General features: G+C 33.8%; 1 protein-coding gene across 1 annotated transcript in view; it reads right to left on the bottom strand.

Moving 5' to 3' along the window:
- The window catches only part of LOC115632059 (ATP-binding cassette sub-family G member 1), a 29,132-nt gene that overhangs the window by 3,446 nt on the left and 4,106 nt on the right, over positions 1-21,580 (bottom strand). Inside the window, exons 2-9 of the mRNA XM_030529036.1 lie at positions 17,455-17,913; positions 17,246-17,363; positions 11,408-11,603; positions 11,186-11,331; positions 7,447-7,685; positions 7,220-7,360; positions 6,821-7,146; positions 2,076-2,244 (exon numbers count right to left, since the gene is read on the bottom strand). Coding sequence (XP_030384896.1) covers positions 2,076-2,244; positions 6,821-7,146; positions 7,220-7,360; positions 7,447-7,685; positions 11,186-11,331; positions 11,408-11,603; positions 17,246-17,363; positions 17,455-17,851 — 1,732 coding nt within the window. The 5' untranslated portion in view covers positions 17,852-17,913. The remainder of the gene's footprint in view (positions 1-2,075; positions 2,245-6,820; positions 7,147-7,219; positions 7,361-7,446; positions 7,686-11,185; positions 11,332-11,407; positions 11,604-17,245; positions 17,364-17,454; positions 17,914-21,580) is intronic.

The raw sequence follows: 21,580 nt of genomic DNA, 5'->3' as shown, positions 1-21,580 counted from the left end.
TATTTCACTTTAATCTTTAAAAAAGAGCAATGCATAAAAATGTAAATTAAAATTTAAGTTCAGGTTTAAAATTTGATTACTCCACTTGAATTGTTTTTTTATTTTATTTTTTTGCAATGTTTGTCCTCATATTTGTTTATACTTCGAATATATGTATATTTTTTGTGGTGTGCTGGCAATTAACGTTGGAGCTCAGAATACTCGTGAAGCAATTAATCCAGCTATACTACACGAGTTAAGCAAACAATTTTGATTAGCGCGGCAGTTATCAAAAATTATTACCAAGACTTTATATTAAAAATCGCGTGTACAAGAACAATAAGTATATATTATATAATTCTTCACCTGGCAACTGAGTTTTTATTTGGCAATCAAAAATGTCCAATTTCAATTACAGGCTGTCTTGACAAATTCTATAAAACCATGTTAATTGCAATTTTTTCAACCGAAGTCTGGCCTTTTCTAAGAATTGACAAAAGATAAACAGCAGTTGTGTAAACTTAAAATATGCAATTGTGGGGGCCATTTACAACAACAACAACAACAACGCTCAGCTGCAAGGCTGCAGGTGACACAGATTTTTCTCGATACTCCCCCTCTTGTGCAGCAGCAGTTTAAACAAATAGATAAATGGGGCCATACCCATAAATCTGTAGAGAATTTTATAAAAGGAGAGAGACCGACTGATTGGCTAGCGCCCTCTCTTTCGCTCGCTTTGTCTCTGCCTTTGGGTAGAAACATGTTCTGTTTGTAATTACACTCAGGAAAATTAGGTGTGAGGCAGTTCGTATAACAATATTTGAAGGAATTGCAATCCTAAATTGCTTACAAGTCAAAAGTAGAACGTCGAGTAAGAAATATCAAGAGAGAAAAGAGTCATTCATTTGTTAAGGCAGAATTTGTTGTTGCCGATCTTGAAATTTATTTAAGGTCTTAACCAGTTTTGCAAAGTTGTAAGGATAAATTGCAAAGTACTTAAAAAAAATAACTCTCCACTTCATGGGTAGATATGAAGTGGAGAGTTCATTTTTTTAGTACTTTGAAATTTCTTTAATCATATGTATATTCTTGACCAAAACATCTATGGACTCTTTAGTGATTTCATATCCTGGTACATCCGATTTCTTTTTTCGAATGCGGATTTCGGATATATGTTTACAAAAAATACATGAATAAATAACTATCCAATAACGAAGTATCTATTTCAAAACATAGCTGAAGCAAAGAACATCTTTGCCAAGCCAAAAAAATCGCTCAATTATAGATTCTATAATACACCTAATTCTGTTTTAACACGGTCTTTTTTTACACGATTTTAATATAACACAGTTTGAAAAAAATAAATTTCTTTAGAGATAAGGCACCAATCAGCTATTTTTGCATATGATCAATGCCTTTTTTACAGGGTTGTTTCTGGCACCAATCTATCGTGTAAAAACAGAATTAGGTGTATAGAATATTGGAATGGGAATACAATTGCCATTATATATAACTGGTAGATTTCACATGCATTACTATAATACTTTCGAAACAATGTGCTTTTCATTTGATTTTTTGATTTCATGTTTCCATAATTTTCTAAATACCTATTCATTATCTGAAAATAATCTGTTAGAAAATTAAAGTTTTTCGATTTATTTTGATCATCTTATGGGGAAGATGAAGAACAGCTAATGTTAAAAAAAAAAATAAAAGCGAGCTAAAAAATAAAAAACTAATAGCATAGCCATTAGAGTTGGGAGAACTACGAAATAAAACATCGTAGACTGCGATTAGCAAATAGATTTCGCTCATTTTTCAATGGCTATCAACAGCAGATCAACACAATTTATTGGCGAGTGTAGTTGAATGAACCCCATGATATTAAAAATTATGCATGCAGCTTCAGTTTCCGATCATATGCTCCATTGACTGGCCGCTGAAGGCTGGCGCGAATGGCTGTGCAGGTTTCTCAAGTGGCACTCGTGTCGAGAACGTTGTTGGCAATCGATGCCCCCGGGGCCGAGTGCTAGCCTCTTATAAGCTATACACACACTTATCAAATATAAATAGTTTAAGTTTTCTATAATACTCACAGGTGAGAACCACAGCCATTTTGCCGGTGTAGACAAGCAGCAGAGTTGTGCCATAGAGGTACACATAGTTCCCGAGCACAGACTGCGCATTGTTGCCGACATTCATGTACAGATATCCAAAGATGACGCCAATAAATATATGCGATACGATCCGGGCCAGCAATAGAAACTGCAAAGAAAAACACCAGTCAAGTACTCGTACTACTAAGTATATAAGAAGTGTTAGAAATCAGACACGAATACTGCCAATACTATACACCCGAGAGCTGCAGCAGCAGTGTGCCAGAAAGTGTGTTAAGGTTGATGTTTTCGCTTTGCTTTGACGACTTCTGACCACACTTGAGTGGGTTTTTCTTCTAAGGCGTTTGCTCATTGACTCACCAGATGGCCAACTCTACTAAAGCCTATCTAGTTGGTAGCTAACGACCATGTCTGGCAAATTTGCTAAGCAAATTATGAGCAGCAATCAATTGCCAAGGTGCTAAATGCATTCAATTCTAGTTGCATTTTAAAGGCATTTTAAGCAATACCTATTTGTATAGCACACCTGGGGACAAACAATTTGTGTGCACTGTCAATTATTTTTATCTCCGTTGTTTCTCTCTTTAGTACCCAATGTGCAAATTTTGTTGTTTGTTGTTGCTTGTCAATAATATCTTAAGCTAAATGTGCGCAGCTAAAATTTACTTAGGCTTAGAAGAATGTTTTGGACTGGACGTGGGCTGGGCTCGCGTCTCAGGTCAAGGCTGGAAATGTTGACATAAATGACAGTTAACCATAAATATTTCAAATGACAAGCAAGCGCATGCGTGTCTTTTTAAAGAAGATACAAACATATTGCCAACTACATGATAGAACAGTTCCATCTGAGTAAACCATTCGGTATAATATGATAAGATTTTAAATGAAATTAAGCCGGCCGATTGTTTATGTGGTACTAAGTAGATATACGGTAGCTGTGATTCGAATCGGTTTAAAATTCTAAATTCCACTTTAAAATTGAGTAAGTAGTTTACACAAAAAAACAGACAAGCAGACAAATTTGCATACAATTCTAATTCTAATTCTGTTATTAAAGGGTCTTTTTTACACGGTTTTGATTAAACACAGTTTGAAAATTAAAAAATTGTACATATATTAATTGCTTTGTCACGCCGATAATTTACCAGCTGCCCAGTCTATAGCATTTCTAGTCTTAACAAGTCATTTTGTTACAATTTTTGGCTACTTCCCTTCATTTTAAAGAATTTGTTTGCAATCTCGAAATATTAAAATCAAACAATTTGCCATAATATACAGATTCCATTTCAATTTTTACAGTTGTCCAAATCTAATTCTATTTATATTATCTTTAATTAAATCCTTAGCAGCATTGTGTAAATCGATTTTTATTTTTAGAAAATTATAACCATTATAGCTTATCATTTATTATTCGTGAATTAATTTAAAAACAAAAATAAAAATAAAAAACAAAACAAAAAAGCAAAAAAAAAATAAAGGAAATGTAAAACATTTTATTATAAATGTATTGTACAATTCTTTGAATTCTTTGCATATTCACAAAATTTTTAAGTTTCATTTAAAACTATTTTGTAAAGTTAAAGAATATTGTATTAGCAATCAATTGTAAAATTCTTTGAAGGAATATTCACAAGATATTTTTAAGTTTCATTTAAAAGTATTTTGCAAAAGAATAAAGGAAATGTAAAATATTCTAGTATCAGTAAATTGTAAAATTCTTTGAAGGAATATTCACAAGATATTTTTAAGTTTCATTTAAAAGTATTTTTTTAATATTAAAGAATACTTTTTAGGCCGCTATTATACGAAAATTTATGCTTCCACCCATTTGCTAGCTTTATTTTTCTTTTTTTTTTATTCTTAAGACCAAATTAAATACAAAAAACATTTAGTAATAACACACTAGTAAGAATAGCCTGTTTAGCAAACTTTAAGAGCCACAGGGAAAGCCTTAAGCTGCTGTTCCCATTCATATGCAAATGTAAATATTTGCGAAGAATTTGAATGAGATTGTGGCCTAATTTTTCTGCGAAAGTATGAATTATTTGCAAGTTTTTCGCAAGTTTTTATCCAAATGTTGAGTCAGACCTCACCTCCTCATCTCTCCTTATATAATAATTACCCTAATACAAAGCAATTATTCATTGCGAAGTCATACATAAGAGCAAGTCTTTTAAATTTGGTTTGCGGCTTGCAAAATCCTGATGCGTAACTTCGCAGCAAACGTGCCGTGCTTAAAGCCAACCCAAATTTGGTAATTACATATGGCAATAAATTTAAATATATATACGAACAGTACAGACACACAATTGAGTTAAACTCCCGTCCCTGTACCAGACTGGCTTTAATGATAATCACACTAATTAGTAATTACCAAACGACAAAGGCAGACCCAGACCCAGTATGGAAGCTGCCGAGCAACTTCTGAACAGGCAGTATATTACCGCATATAGATATGTACGAGTACGTGTGTATATAGTAAGTAGACATCTGGCCATAGCCCCATGAGACGACTCAGGTCAAGTTAAATTACCGAAAAACTCAAACAAAAAAATGTATATTAAATACAGTTACTGAACAAAGTTATTTGAAAATTTCGCAGAAAAGCGGCTGTGCGGCAATAGCGTTTGAAGGACGCGTCGTAATATAAATTGCAAAAAAATAAATAAATAAATAAATATAGTATAAACAAAATTAAACTAAAATAATCTGTGTCAGTGTCTGGGCAGTAAATCAAAGTTACTGCTCGTAAATTTTAGCCAAGTTTCGTTTTGTTTTTGTTGCCAATTTTAGTGTGCGGCTATTACAAGGCATGAGTTACAATCTTACACACAGTTTCGGATCATAATTATGCAAAGTTGCACTCAGAAAATGTCCAACAACTGGAAATTATTATCGTTGGAAAATATGTACGATCTATTTAAAAGTATAGTCGTTAAATTATTGCCAGTCTAACCCCAGCTCACATTTACACAACATTATGGCAGTGCTTGGAATAGTTGCGGCTGTCTTCCTCTAAGTATTTGCCAATTTTTATTTACTTTATTAGCTGTCTAGAAATCTAGCTTGTTAACAGATATGTTTTTGAGAAAATCGTTACTTAGAACTTGAAATTATTCAAAACAACCACAAGTCGAGAATTATGTATATTCTAGTTAGAAATAGCGATGAGGAAACGTTCACAAAAGTCATTAAATTCTTCTCCTTATTATTATTATACAAGAACTAGTAATACTTTCGGGAGTCTTTAAATATTTGTTGTCCAAGTATTCAACTAGAGATTCAGTTTGAGAGAGATATGTTTTAGAAAACGATTGCCTAAGGCTATTGTAAATTTCTGGCATTAACTTGAAAGGTCAGAATGTAAGCTTACGATTCAAAAAATTGAATTGAAACTTTTAGTCGTCCTATACTTTTTGGACTTTGGATGCTCTAGTGAAAATTATAACTGCCTTCATCCAACATATTTAAAAATACTATTTTTTATGGTCTTTGCAACTATTAGAAGTTCGTTAATTGTATTAACGAGGAAACTATTTCACAGAAACATTCAAACAGAGCTCAACATAGACTATCACTACATTTTGCTTAATTGCTTTGGATCCACAAAACACTAAAATGTTGACACAAAAATTAATTTTTAAAATCTGTTATTATTGGAATTTCCACCACTCACAAAATATTGTGTTTTATTTCCTTCCCAATTCTAAAAGTTTAGTTTAAAAAGTATCAAAAAGTAGGTTTCTTTGTCCATAAAATGTATCAGGAAGTTAATATTGTATTTCAATTTCATAAAACACTTTAAAAGACCCAAAATTTGTATGTAATTAGATATATTATATTTAAATACTGTATTGTAGGCTAAAAATATATTAAGAGATCTAATCAGTCTAATGGGAAATAAAAAAAAAGCAATGACATTATAATTATCTTATAATTATGTCATATAATTTAGAATATTTCCACATGTGGTAAACATTTTAAACGATCTCTATGCTTTGGTAAATCCATTAAAAATCAATTGCCTAACAAATTTCTCTCTAATAACTTTATCAAAATCAAAATGGACTTTTAAGAATAAAATTCGAATGACACTTTAATTAATTGCCTCGTATGAGAAGAGCAGTCTTTTGAATTTAATTTAAAATAATTATTATTTATTTATTTATTTGATTTTCTGGACTTTTGCTGCTAGAGTGGCTTTGCTTAGGTGCCTCGTATGAGAAGCGCAGAGGAGGGCAGTCTTTTGAATTTAATTTAAAATAATTAGTATTTACTTATTTATTTGATTTTCTGGACTTTTGCTGCTAGAGTGGCTTTGCTTAGGTGCCTCGTATGAGAAGCGCAGAGGAGGGCAGTCTTTTGAATTTAATTTAAAATAAATATTATTTATTTATTTATTTGATTTTCTGGACTTTTGCTGCTAGAGTGGCTTTGCTTAGGTGGGTCGTATGAGAAGCGCAGAGGAGGGCAGTGTTTTGAATTTTATTTATAATAAATACTATTTATTTATTTGATATTCTGGGTTTTTTATGCTAGAATGGCTTTAATTAGGTGCCTCGTAAGAGAAGCGCAGAGGAGGGCAGTCTTTTGAATTTTATTTATAATAATTATTATTTATTTATTTATTTGATTTTCTGGGCTTTTGCTGCTGGAGTGGCTTTACTTAAGTGCTTAAGTGAATTTAATTTCCAAAAGTTATGATAACAATTAATTACACTTACGTAGTTTCGTCTAGCGCAGACCAAGATTCGTTGCATCAGTAGCAAATATTGCATGAGAAATGAGGCCGAGCTAATGTCTCTTTCGTTCACAAAGTATTGTGATTGTGTGGCAAGTGTCTGTGGCGGTTGTGGCAGCTGTTGTTGCTGCCCATCTTGCAGCTGCTCCGTCTGCAGCTGTGGCTGTGGTGAAGCATTTAGCGCCTTTGTCTCCTCCAAAGCCAAATCGTTGGCCGCTGGCTTCACGTATTCGAAGGCTGAGAATTGCGCCAGCGCAACTGTAGGCAAGTCTGTGCTCGATTTGCTCAGTGTGTTGCCTTCAATGTTGTCTGTAAAAAATTGAAAGAATGTCAAGAAAATATTGGCAAATGCTCAAACTAAACAATAATAATAATTAATTACCTTTTATTGTCGTTATGAGACGCTGCACATCGTCAGTATTTATATACTGATAACGATCCGCATCCTCGTAATACTTTTTATTCGCCGCCAAAATGAGTTTTTTCAGATCACGTTCATGTTCGCCGACGGCCACTTCCAGCACTATAAATTGAAAAGCACACGAAATTATTTACATGACCGGCCATAAATAATAAAATAAAATTAAAGCTGTGCTAAGCTAAACTTACAATAATCCGCTGGATTGTGATAGCTCGGACAGACTAGCTGCTGGTCGGCGAGGAAGGGCACCAGCTCCCGTGTCGGACCCTGATACATGCAATGGCCATCGACCACTGTGTACAGCTTGTCGAACATCTCGAAGATCAGGGCGCTCGGCTGGTGTATGGTGCAGACGATCGTGTGGCCTTGGGAGGCCAACTTTTTAAGCAGCGCCACGCACTGACTGCACGAGGAACTGTCCAGGCCGCTGTGCGAAAAAAAAATAAAATAAATGTGAAACCATAACTTTTAGTTAATTTCAATTATGTAATTAAGATAATGTCAAGTGATAAATAAGTATTTTTGCCTCGAAATGTTAATGGAGCACCAGCTGACCTTAGTGCTGTGGATCACTTAATCAACACGACAGTGTTCTCCACATCTTTTAAACAAACTCGTTTCACTGAATAACTCATTATGGAAAAATTGCCAGGGTGCTCCTCAAGTACATAAATGCAGTTTTTAACTTATTGCCCATTACACTTATGGGGCTGTTGTTGTTGTTTCCAACCTAGTGACTCTCATAAATGCCTATTTTAAAGACCAACCTCAGTGGCTATTACGTTTTAGTTTGTTCGTGGAATTTTTTTCATAGTGGTTTATGGGAATATATGGTTAGTACGAAAGAAATGGCAATGAAGACATTTTTTATGCAAATATATTGTCTCTTTATTTCTATACCAAAAAGAATGCATTTAAAATTTAAAAACAGAAGGATATTTCATATGGTTAGAGCGAAAGAAATGGCAACGTAGACATTTTTTATGCAAATATATTGTCTCTTTATTTCTATACCAAAAAGAATGCATTTAAAATTGAAAAACAGAAGGATATTTCATATGGTTAGTACGAAAGAAATGGCAACGTAGACATTTTTTATACAATTTATTGTCTGTTTTTTTGTAGAACAAAAAGAATGAATTTAAAATTTAAAAACAGAGGGATATTTCATACAGTTAGTACGAAAGAAATGGCAATGAAGACATTTTTTATGCAAATATATTGTCTCTTTATTTCTATACCAAAAAGAATGCATTTAAAATTGAAAAACAGAAGGATATTTCATATGGTTAGAGCGAAAGAAATGGCAACGTAGACATTTTTTATACAATTTATTGTCTGTCTTTTGTAGAACAAAAAGAATGAATTTAATATTAAAAAAAAAGGATATTTCATATAGTTAGTACGAAAGAAATGGCAATGAAGACATTTTTTATGCAAATATATTGTCTCTTTATTTCTAGACCAAAAAGAATGCATTTAAAATTTAAAAACAGAAGAATATTTCATAATTTTAGTACGAAAGAAATGGCAACGAAGACATTTTTTATGCAATTTATTGTCTGTCTTTTGTAGAACAAAAAGAATGAATTTAATATTAAAAAAAAAGGATATTTCATATAGTTAGTACGAAAGAAATGGCAATGAAGACATTTTTTATGCAAATATATTGTCTCTTTATTTCTAGACCAAAAATAATGCATTTAAAATTTAAAAACAGAAGAATATTTCATATGGTTAGTACGAAAGAAATGGCAACGTAGACATTTTTTTATGCAATTTAATGTCTGTTTTTTGTAGAACAAAAAAATTGGCTTTAAATTTTAAAGCAGATGTTTTATTTCACATTTGAAGAATCGTACAATATTATTTCTCTTGCATATAAAATATTGAATAAGAGTTGAAATTGTAATTCATTTATAGAAATTCATCTCTTGTATGGACACCTATGTACCTCCCTTTGAAATAGAATTATAATACCTTGACATCTCCTGCGTAAGTGAAAGAAATTTTTCAGAGAGTGCCTAATCTGTTCAACAGATTACAAAAACAGAGCTATAATGACAGCTGCGACGACTCTTCTGAGAATGCAATATTATAGAATGAGGGCTGTCTGCTAAGGAAGCCGAATCCGGCATCAGTAAAGATTAGAAACTGTTATTGAACTAATTCAATAGGGGCCTTGATAGTGCAGTGCTAAAAATCAATGAAATTATGAATTAATTATGCTTGTATTCGTACTGAGTAAATAAAATATATACATACTTGGAAATAGAATCAAATTTACTAATCATATTATGACTTGGAGGTGACCTCGCAATACAGCATTATATCATTTCCGTAGCGGAACTGTTTCGCACTATAGCTTATATACTAATATTAATATAGTTTTCAGGAATTAAAGACGTGCTGTCCACTACTTGTTTCATTGAATTCCTAATTAGTTCATAATTTTGCCAATAAACCTACAGGTTTTTAATTTGTTCTCAAAAAATTATTGATTCATATTTTAATGTTGCAGACTAATTAATGAACTTTAGTAATTATTCAGAGGGATGTTAGTTATGCAGACTATTATTTATCTAAATTATGATATGGTGTGTCCTGGTAGATAAGTCCCCTACACCTATTTTGCTGTACAAACGTTGAGAACTTAAATTCTGCGTCGAATATTTTATATTCCAGCTCTACACTAAGGCCTTTCAGTATTAGGAATTGTACTTTATTTTAATTTTTTTAAATGACAAATAGACAGACAGACGGACGGACAGACGGACGGACATGTCTAGATCGATTTCTCTCGTCATGCTGATTCAGAATATACTTTATGGGGTCGGAGATGCTCCCTTCTGTCTGTTACATACTTTGCACAAACCTAATATACCGTTTTTACCCTACCGGTACAGGGTATAACAACATACTATATTATATTCGCATTAACCCGCCCTTCCAAATGTCTTGTTTTCGACAGCAAGACGCCGTTCGGTTCGCAGTGTCAAAGCACTTGCGATTCTTCTGGTGTAAATGACCAGCAGATGTCTCAAAGGGCTGCATGACTTGACAAGACCTGACAAGAGATTCAAAATAAGCCGGCAAAGCGAATCGGTAATTGTTGTCTATGGCTTGAACTTCAGCTTTGACCGCTCAATGGCAGCGTAGAGTCGAAGCACCAGTTATGAAAAACAAAGCATTTGTTTTTGTTTATGTTAAATACTCTGCTTCCGATTCCAAACAACGTCGTCGTTATCATCGCCAGCATTTAAAATATTTTCCACTTTCGAATTCTATATCTATTTGCTCGATCTCGTAGGAATTGCAACGAACCCCTTGTTTATTGTTTGTTTCTTATTTCTTGCCAATGTGACAATCAACTTTGTACAACAAATATTCTCATTGATTATTGCAAAAAGCTTTGGCACCTTCGTACGTTACACTTATAGACAGCTTCACAAACGCTTTATTTCCGTATGGAGCTAATCTACAATTGTGATTTGTTGCTTTTCCTGTTCAATAACCCAATTCAGAAGCAGGCAATCGATGCAAATAAAAAAGTCAGCGAATAGGAGCATTCCACTATATAGTAGGTCCAATATTTCTACACTTGCCTGTTTATACTAATAAGCTAGAGACTAAGGAAAGTTGATAAGCCTTTGTTGACCCCAGCTGTGGGTTCCCTCAGCAACATACATATGTACATATATATATTTATACAAATAGCTTCACATACATACAGCCAGTATTGTCGTGGAAATGCTGACAAACTTGACTTCTGGCCGCTTTTTTTGGATTTCCGTTTACTTGTGCATTTGTATTTAAAAGCTTTGCTGCACACACATCCATACAAATTTTTATAATATTCAATATACATACATATAAATATAGTACTTATATTTACAGTCTATGGTACATAATTAGTGTTTCACTTACGTTGTTGGCTCATCCAAATAGAGCACCGGCGGGTTGCTTATCAGCTCGAGCGCAATAGCCAGACGCTTCTTTTGACCGCCAGATAGTTTGGCTGTGTAGACATTGAAGCGATGATCCAGACCCAGCAGAGATAATATATGTTTGATCTGGAAACACACACATAATCAAGTAGAATCAAACAAATGATCATAATATGTAGTATTATCCTAAGTCTTTGCGTACCAAATTCATTTTGTGCGCTTTGGTGATTTGAAAGCCCAGCTTTAGATGTGCGGCCATCAACATTATCTCGCCAACCATCAACTGAGGACGCAACAGATCATCCTGATGAATATAGCAAGAGAGTTTGCGAAAACGTTCCGAGTTCGTTGACATAGGTTTGCCATTGACGCGTAAATTGCCCGAGACTCCGCGCGCTCTGCCAATGGGAATGGAAAGGAAATGAGTTGTTGCTCCACAACAAGTGCCTCTCAAGAAAAAATATAATTATTATTATTATTATTTTAATAATAACAATAATGTGTTGTAAGGCATGTAAACTGCTGTGACTGTGTCGTGTGTGTGTGTTGTTGTTGTTGCCGCTGCTGTCGCGACACATTAAGAATATACATTTCAAGTTCACATTATAATGACCGATAACCAGCAATAGTAACGAACTTCGAAAACTTTAAACGCTTTTCAAGGCGAACGTCGCAAAAAGTTCAAAGCAACGACTATACTTATAGTATGTAAAAGATTTGCGCATAAAGAAAAAAAATATGAATTTAAAATTGTTTGTTGGGCTAAAATATTAATAATAAAGGTAAGCAGTTTGAATCAAAAACATATCTGTTGGAAAACATATCAATTGTGTTGTGTTTGTTGCTACTTTTTTTTTAATATTCTGAACTCTTTTTTTGTTGGCTTGCATATTTTAAATACGAACTCTTCGCTTCATGTGTATAGGCTGTTTGGTCTTTATTTTTGGAATGGACATACTATATAGTATATGTATGTATGTAATAAAAATAAGCGGACTTACCATCTTACAATCTGATCTATTTATCTATCTTACAATCTGATCTATTTATCTATCGAACTATCTTTTTATGTATCGGGGCATAGATGGCCGCTTGGCAAATAAAATTCCCCCACCGTGCCGGATTCGTTATTAGATATTTTTGTCATTTTTATAGGCATTTTTATTTATTTAGTTTTACTTAGTTTAAATTCTCTATTGTATTGATTTTTTTATGTACATCGACTGCATTGTTTGTCGATGAAAAATAAATAAATAAATATATCTATCTTGATATCTATCTATCTATGTATCTATCGATGTATCTATCTACATATCTATCTATCCATATACCTATATATCTATCCATTTACCTATATATTTATCTAACTATCTGTCTATCTATCTATCTAACTATCTATCTAGCTATATATCTATCTAGTTATCTATCTATCCTTCTATCTATATATCTACCTATCACACTATCTAAGTATCTGTCTATCTATCTAGTTATCTACCTATCTATCTATCTATCTATATATATATCTATCTATCTATCTATCTATCTATCTATCTATCTATCTATCTATCTATCTATCTATCTATCTATCTATCTATCTATCTATCTATCTATCTATCTATCTATCTATCTATCTATCTATCTATCTATCTATCTATCTATCTATCTATCTATCTATCTATCTATCTATCTAAGTATCTGTCTATCTATCTAGTTATCTACCTATCTATCTATCCTTCTATCTATATATCTATCTACCTATTTAGCTATCTATCTATCTAACTATCTGTCTATCTAGCTATCTATCTATCAAACTGTCTATCTAGCTATCTATCTATCTAGCTATCTATCTATCTAGCTATCTATCTATCTAGCTATCTATCTATCTATCACAATTGCGGCGTGATCCAAACACAAGTCAGTTTTTTCACATTTGCCGAAATTACATTTCTAATATGAATGAATTCATCTGAATGTGTATTGAATTGTTATACAATATTTATATTGCATGTATAGTACTATATATAGAGCTAGTGCTGTTTTATATCTAGTTGAATAGTCTTAAAGCTTCCAGCAAATTGTTCTTACCTCTTTGTGTCAAAAATCAATTCACTTTATTAACATTGCTTAAGATTTATTTGAAAATGTTGAATGTTGAAAAAAAAAGGATTTTTACATAAGTCATGTTTCGAAAAATTATGTAATTCTCATCAATTTCAACCAATTTACAAGTATTTCAATATTTATATTAAAAATGAAGAATAAAAATAATAAATAATAAGAATGAATGAATAAAAATAATGTTTGTAGGAAAACTAGGGCCCTTTCATATCATCAGCTGCAATGCTTTTGGAGATCCGGGGGCACTAACAGAAATTTATGTATATTTATTTATGTATGTATGTATGTAGGTCTCATTGAACTTTCTGTCTGTCCCAACTGTCTGTCTAATCTACTCGCCGCATCATGCTCTACACGATCCAATCATGACCTTTGAAAATCTTTCAATAATAAATTTAACAATCCGTGCGAATTTTCAGAAGCGAAAAGGCCATTTTTGATTGCCTTCTAACACATACATACATACTTGTATGTACATTTCAATTTCTATTCTAGATCTAAGACACATATGTACATACATGTGTGTATATTTTTAGCAACTTTTTTATTTGTATGTCAAGGCCTCTCTAATTTTGTCAATAGACAATTCATCAATCAGCCGCAGATTGCCCAATTTGCTGCGCATGTCATTTCATTACAGCTCAGACAATCGGCTGTTGCTTTTCCCATTCTTATTGTTATTGTTGTTGTTGCTGTTGTTATTTACACGCGCATCATTCGATAATAGTTTTTTTTTCACTTTTTTCGCTTTTCGTTTGCAGTCAAGCGGATTCACGTTTTCACGTGCCTCTGTGTGTAACTGTTTCTGTGTGTGTGTGTGTGTGTGAGCGCTGACTTATCAGTGTAGCATCAGCTGTGCCTCGCAGATGTTGCTGCTGCGCATTACTCAGTGTTTGTTGTTGTAGCAGTAGTTGGTGTTGTTGTTCTTCTTGTTGTTGTTGCTGTTGCTGCTGTAACTCTAATCAGCAGCGTAAAAAAACAAGCAAACACACTTAGTTGTGAACTCCTATGCTGGTTTGAATGGGGACGTGGGTAGGGGGGTTTAATCTAACACGTACGTATACGAGTTCGTATAGAATTTTGTAACAGTCCAATGACTCATACGCACCGTATGCCTGCGAGCGAACAGTGTGTGTTTTATTGTTTTTATACTCTATACCTACATAAAAGGTATATTCGATTTGCGGGACGTCGAAAATGTAAGAGAAAAAAGGAGGTGTGGCGCACCCTCTAAAGTACTATATATACACCGAATTCTGTTTCTACACGGTGTGAAAATGAAAAATTTTATATATGGTTGCACGACTTTATTCCATTTAGCACGATTTAAAATACCATATGATCAAAACAGAATTAGATGGAATTTCTTGATCAGCATGACAAGACAAGTCAATCTAGCTCTGTGCTCTGTTCGTCCGTATGAACACCTGGTTTTCAGAGATAATAAGAACTAGAGACAACAAATTTTGTACACAGATGCTTTATATATATATGAGTTTTGTTTAATTTTTTTGATGCACGCCCTCCACTCATATTTCAAAATGTTCCTCCATTCTCCCACTCCACCGCTATTAATAATTTTTCACAACTCCCTTAGTTCTTAAAATTTTTAACTCAAATTGCAATTTGCAATTGCGTCCAATTAGTGATTATGTGTTCATTTTATCATCCGTGTCATCATTGTAGCTCAATTTAAAAAGTAGTTATATGTTGTTTGGATCAACTTTTTTACATACATAGTTACACATAGGTAGAGAGTACTCCAAGTCGAGGCACTCGACTTTAGCTTTGCCACTTGTTTTTTTTAATGTGACCAAGCCCGCGCATTTGTTTATTTCACAAGACCTTTGACCCTTGCAATGCTTTTTTAATGGTTTACTGAGTACTTGCGAATTGAATTCAGAAGCTTAAAGTCCGTTCGGCTTACGTCAGTAAAATGGGTTCGAAAATATAGTAGTAGTAGAACTGAACTCACACACTAGCAGTAATGCTTTTTTAATTTAACTTTAGATTTGAAATATGAAACCAAATCTCTTATGTGCTGTCATTACAAGCAATTGAATAATAATGTATGTCTTTCTAGTTTGAAATGTAAATATTTCTGATAGAAAATTGAAATTGCAATTAGCTAAGAGCGATACTCTTTCAAGAAATCCGGACAAAGCAGACTATGGTTACAGTACTTAGAAGTACTTGGAATACTTTCAACAATCTGGCATGCCACGAATAAGCCAGAGAAACTTTATTGAATTGGATTTGGCATTCCCACAAAGAATTGCTGGCATAGGCTCCATGTCTTAGGGATACAGTTTAAATTATTTCTGGCTGGAGCAGCGCTTTTAATTTATTTTCCAGCAGAGTTAAGCTGCTTTATTTGATTTGAGTTGCGCGAACGATTAGCTATATCAGGCCTAAGCGCACAAGGAAGTTTTGGTTTAATCGAGGGAACCCTTGGCGGCGTATCTAGTAGGTGGGGTGTAATCCTAAGGTCAAGAGTCGACGATTGAAGGCGAGAAGTCAGCTTTTTATATAGACAGACGAAGTCGTGAGTCGGTGCCAGTGCACGGCGGACAGGAGATATGCATTGGGGACAAAAGGAGCCAATGGCAGTTATTGGATCGTTAAGTACACAGACAAGAATATTTGTTAAATATTGTATAAATTTGTTGTACGAACACCAATTCTCAATAAAGTTCGCTTTGATTGCATTATAAATTCAAAAGCAAACATATGATATTATCATTGAATTAAATTATATAAATTATTAAATTATATGTATATATATACATACTCGTATTTGTATATTTAAAGCAAAATAAATTCTCTTTGGTAAACACGGTTTAGAGGAAAATATCTAGATATCACATACGCATAGTTAAAGCTTAAATGGCACGTTGTCGAGCATTCTGCATGTATTATATGTATTTATTAATGAATGTATCTTCTGAAAGGTCATTCCCAGTTGTACTTATTACGTGGTGTTATTAATACAATGCGGATGGGAACTGCGGAATCGCACTTCGTTTTTTTTTTTGTAAAGCTTTTAAAGAATTGAATTTTTGTAGATATAGGGCTTTTCAAAATTTCGAGCTTAGTGCGGACAACATTCTTCTCACCCACCCATGAATATAGCAGGTAATTAAGCAACGGCATTACTTATATACTTATGTACACGTATATATATATATATTTGGATAAGACAAACAATCGATACTCGCTTTGAATAACAAATTTCTCTTGAGATTGACGTAAGTGGCTTTAAAGCAAGCCGTATTTTGGTTAATTTTGTTTAAAATTAAACTAATTTTCCGCTTTAAGTGTCAGTTTCTGTCAATTGCCTTTTGCACTTAGTTATTTATCCAACAATCCAAGGTAATTGTCAGGCCCCCAGGCCTTAAGTGTAATTGTCTCATATAGATCAGTAAGACATCAAAGTGCTCGAACTGCTGAATAACTTTTAGTCGCTTCAACGGCTACTACAGATTCAATCTCCATGCATATAGTATGTATATGCGCATTTATGGATTAGCAATGCAATTATCAACAAATTACACCACATTCCTAACACCCGGGAAATTTTAATTGAATGGATGAATGAATGAACGAACTCAATAATTGCAATTGTTGCATTAATATCCATGGATTGTGCGTCCAATTGTTGCCATTAAAAATCGTTTAGAGAAAGCAAGAAGCAGCAGCAGCAACAATTAAGTACACTTTGTATATATTGTTGCTATAGTTGGCGCTAAGCAAATAGCTTAAGCTTAATTGCACATTTAATGTATTTATTGTTGTTTACTAAAAGTAACGCTTAATGGCACAGGCAACAATTTTGCACAGAGTCAAGTGCAGCTTGATCCATTACAGGCATTAATATTTACAATAATCACTCAAGTTGTCACACTTGATTGAAGCGACTTACCGAAAACCCGACATTACATTGAGCAAAGTGCTCTTGCCCGCTCCAGAGGGTCCCATGATGGCCGTCAGCTCACCGGAACGAAAGTTGCCATTCAGGCCATGTAATATTTCCTTGGTAACTGCAATGAAAGAGATCAACAACTTGTCAGTTAATGTGCAATTCAGTGCAGTCCAGTCACTGACCGCATTTCAATCATTCGTGTTACTCACCAAACTTGCGTTCCGGAAAGGAAAACTTGCGCACCGAGTAACGCACATTCTCGAACTCGATGTCGATGGGTTGGCATTCTGCAAAATTGGCATGCGCCACAGCATCTTTGTAGTTGTACGGCTGGAAGCCGCCCAAATTGTTAGTCACTTTCGTCACCGATGCACCAGACGATGTCGAGGAGGTCTCATCGATTGACATCTCCGAGCTGGCCGCTGTGGTGCAACAATTGATGCCAATGCAGCAGCTGCCACCAGCTCCCTGCCCATCAGCAACATGACCTTTGTGGCTGCCTGTGGTGCTACTGCTGCTGCTGCTACTGCTTCTGCTGCTACTACTGCCAGCACCACCGCCGCAACAGGCAGCATCGGAGGGTTTGATATCTGGCAAGAGGGTCATTATTTTTGTGTTGGCTTATAAAGCGCCTAAAAGCTGTTCAGGTACGTCTGCAAGCTGAGAAGCTGTAACGGAGAATGAAAATTGAAATAAATAAATCAATTTATTATTATTCCTAGTTGTGTACTATTTTTCATAGAAAAGTTTTATTTTTGTGTCTTCTTTTTGTGCGACTCATGACAAGTTTTCTAACCCTATATTAAAGAAATCTACACTTTTTTCTTGTGATGTATAAACTTTTTATGTTGTAGCTATCTATAATATAATATTATAGTATATAAATTGAAGTAAATTAATTCCTTTATGGAGTTAGTATTATTCTTAGTTTTGTTCTTATTTTCATTAAAAAGTTTTACTTTTGTGTCTTCTTTTTGTGCGACTCATAAAAAGTTTTCTAATCCTAATATCTACACTTTTTTCTTGTGGGTGTATAAACTTCTTATGTTGTAGTTATCTATAATACAAGTATAATATTATAGTATATAAATTGAAGTAAATTAATTCCTTTATGGAGTTAATATTAATTGTAGTTTTGTTCTTATTTTCATTAAAAATATTTATACTTTTTTTTGTGCGATTCATAAAAAGTTTTCTAATCTTATATACTTTGAAACTACCTTCCGGGTGTAGAAACATGCGGTTTCGACGGCCTTTAAATCAGTTACTAGGATGGCATTTAATTTCTCAAAAGTCTTGTCTACTTAAAATAAAATTTAATTTAAAATTTTTTCTGGTGGATAAAGAGTTTTAGCTTCATGTTGTAGATAATATTAAAGAAGTTTTGATGCCTGAAGTGGATGGTTGCAGCTTAAAGCAAACGCAGCCGTATACTAATCTTACCCAAAAAAAAAAAAAAAAAAATCTTAAAAGAGTTATAATTTCATCTTTCTCTTCTTAAAAGACTTACAATTCCATCTTTCTTTATTTCGCGATATCCACTTGCGGCATTCAACTTTATTTTCCCCTATTTTAAAGTTTCATTAAGTATTGCGCTTTAATTTCACAATTATGGGCGTTATCCATTATCTTTGTTTGCTCAGAATTGCTAATGACTATTTGCTGTTTAGAATTAAAAGGCGGTGCATGACAATTAAACTCAACACTGTTACAAGCAATCGTAATTTGCAACAAAAAAGTGGCTGTCGCTTTGAACTTGCAGGGCGTATACGTTATTTTTATTTAACAACTCAATTTAGGGGAATGTGGCCGTGCCTGTTTTTTAAGCATTATTTAAACATCGATTTTAAACAAAACAAAACAAAGGTTAGAAAGCAAAAGCCACCATAAAAACACTGTTTTTACGGGCGTCGAGCAGAGAGAGGCAGTTTAACTAATTAGCTAAATGCTCGTATGTGCACCCAAAAGCAGCAATTTCCCTCTTTAATCAATCAGTCAACCATTTAAAGGCGTTAAAATTTTAAATCGTCCATAAACTTTGATTTATGGCTCATCTAGCCTACCTGCTTAGTCTATCTAGCAGCCATTAATCTGACCGACTGCCAGCCAAATATGAGCAAATATTTACAATTGATCTGTGCGATCGCATAGCGGCATGCCATATATACTATACTATAGTATATACTATATATATGTGTGCATATGGAAGCTCATAAAACTATGCCCATGTTTACGAAGTGATTTGGCATTATGCAAATTGTATGCGTCAATAAACCGATATGCTAAGTAGCCAGCTAACACACCGCGATTTTGTTGATATAGAAATTTTCAAAGTTGATCGAAAGCCGTCTAGACAGTCTAGATGATTCAAATGAACTGCGGCGAACTGCGGTTTTTATTCTTTAGATTCTCAAAAAATGAACTCTCACTTTGTGTTAATACTAATCAATAGGTGGTAGATAATGTATCATTAGGTGCTATATTCGCAAGTTAGCAAATTGTCAAGCCAAACAAAAGCAATTAGGGTAATTAATATTGCACTATCATTTGGTTTATTGCTGACACAGCATGTAGAATTAGCTGGAACTCGCTAATTGCAACAGCATTGACACAGGTCAGTTCCCCCTCTCCAGTAGGTGTAATCGAGTAAATTAATGAAATGGAACAGAAAAACAAGAGAGAACGCTACAGTCGAGCAAGCCCGACAGTGTAATACCCTGTACCCAGGTAAACTTCCCTCACTGAGTTATATGCGCCCAAAGCAGAAGCAAAAAGAGGAAGAAGAAGAGCGAACTTGTTGCTGCCGAATAATAATAAATTAATAAACTATTAATTATATATAAATTATGTTAAGTTTGGTTAAGGTAGCATTTGAAATGTGGACGCTATTGACGAAATTCTGTAGCGGGGGAAGGAGGGGAAAATTTTTAATAAAAAATAAACTCGTCCTTTCTCGGACCTAGGAGAATCTGGATACCAACTTTGGTTATTCTAGGTTTTATAGTTTCTGAGATCCTTGCGTTCATCCAGACGGACAGACGGACGGACGGACGGACATGTCTAGATCGATTTCTCTCGTCATGCTGATTCAGAATATATATATTTCATGGGGTCGGAGATGCTTCCTTCTGCATTTTACATACTTTGCACAAACCTAATATACCCTTTTTACCCAACGGGTACAGGGTATAAAAAGCAACCAAGCGGAATAAATGTACCTACACTCAACTAAATGGCGAAAAGTGAGATTATAGGATTTATAAATAGTCTATCAAGACATTATATGGGAAATAATATGAAGCTAATAAATGTTAGGCTGGAGTTAAAATATTAGCGTAGCTCTCGAATAAAATGCAAATTCTATCGATTATGTTCGATGTTGTTTAGACGAGAAATTCTTTAACTCTCTGCGATTTTTAGAATGACATTTTAATAGGAACATATTTTTATACAAAACTTCATTTTCTAGTTTTCTTACTTAGCTACAAACTAGTATACATTGATTATTATAGCTAAGACAATACCTCTTCAACAGTGTAAGGAAACCAAAATAAGTACGAAAGTTCATATCTCTTTAAAACTTCTCCAACTGCTAAGCGCTAAATTGAATTCCCTTTTATGAGAATGTAATTACTTTTAATGAAAAGAAATTTACCCACTCTATACATTCTAAGTATATTTATTCTGCAAATATTTAGGTTTAACGAGAAGTAGCCTGCGCAATTAATAAGCGCTGAATCAACGTTTGTGGTTTCAAATAATCGTGAAAATAGATTTTCTGTTTGCTCATCTAACGAGACTTCAAATTAAAACTGATTAGTCAATAGAAATGACTGGGAACAACCTAAGCGAATAATTGTAACTTTGTAAGCAAAGTTTGAAGGTAATGTGAAATTGAATTTCTAAGAATTATAAGTGCAAAAATTAACCACAATAAGAGTTTATGTCTGAACCAATGTGGATGTACAGCTTACAGATTTCTCCAAATCAGGCAGCAGTGAATCATCATGCCTCCATGCATATATGTTTAAATATTTTCCTTTGTGAAAGTCCGGCGCTGAGTGAAAAAAGCCTTTAAAAATGCATTAACCCGCTGAGCATTTGTATTGGCCCGACCCCGCAAAAATGTGTCATTTAACCAGACACCAACAGATAAATGAAAACATTATAGTACATATAGAATGGGGATAATGGGCAGCGATATTAAATGAGCAAACCTAAGGCCCCGTCCGTGTTAAATGTCTTGCCTTACACCCAACCTTCTGCACTGTCTGAGTTAAATGACATGTTGGCAAACATATCAAGAAGTTTAAAGCATTTTTTTTGAATTTTTTG

The sequence above is a fragment of the Scaptodrosophila lebanonensis genome, unplaced genomic scaffold (assembly GCF_003285725.1).
Source record: "Scaptodrosophila lebanonensis strain 11010-0011.00,11010-0021.00 unplaced genomic scaffold, SlebRS2 tig00001412-arrow-pilon, whole genome shotgun sequence".
Classification (NCBI taxonomy): domain Eukaryota; kingdom Metazoa; phylum Arthropoda; class Insecta; order Diptera; family Drosophilidae; genus Scaptodrosophila; species Scaptodrosophila lebanonensis.
Note: the sequence above shows the minus strand (reverse complement) of the source record. Positions and strands in the feature narration are given on the sequence as shown.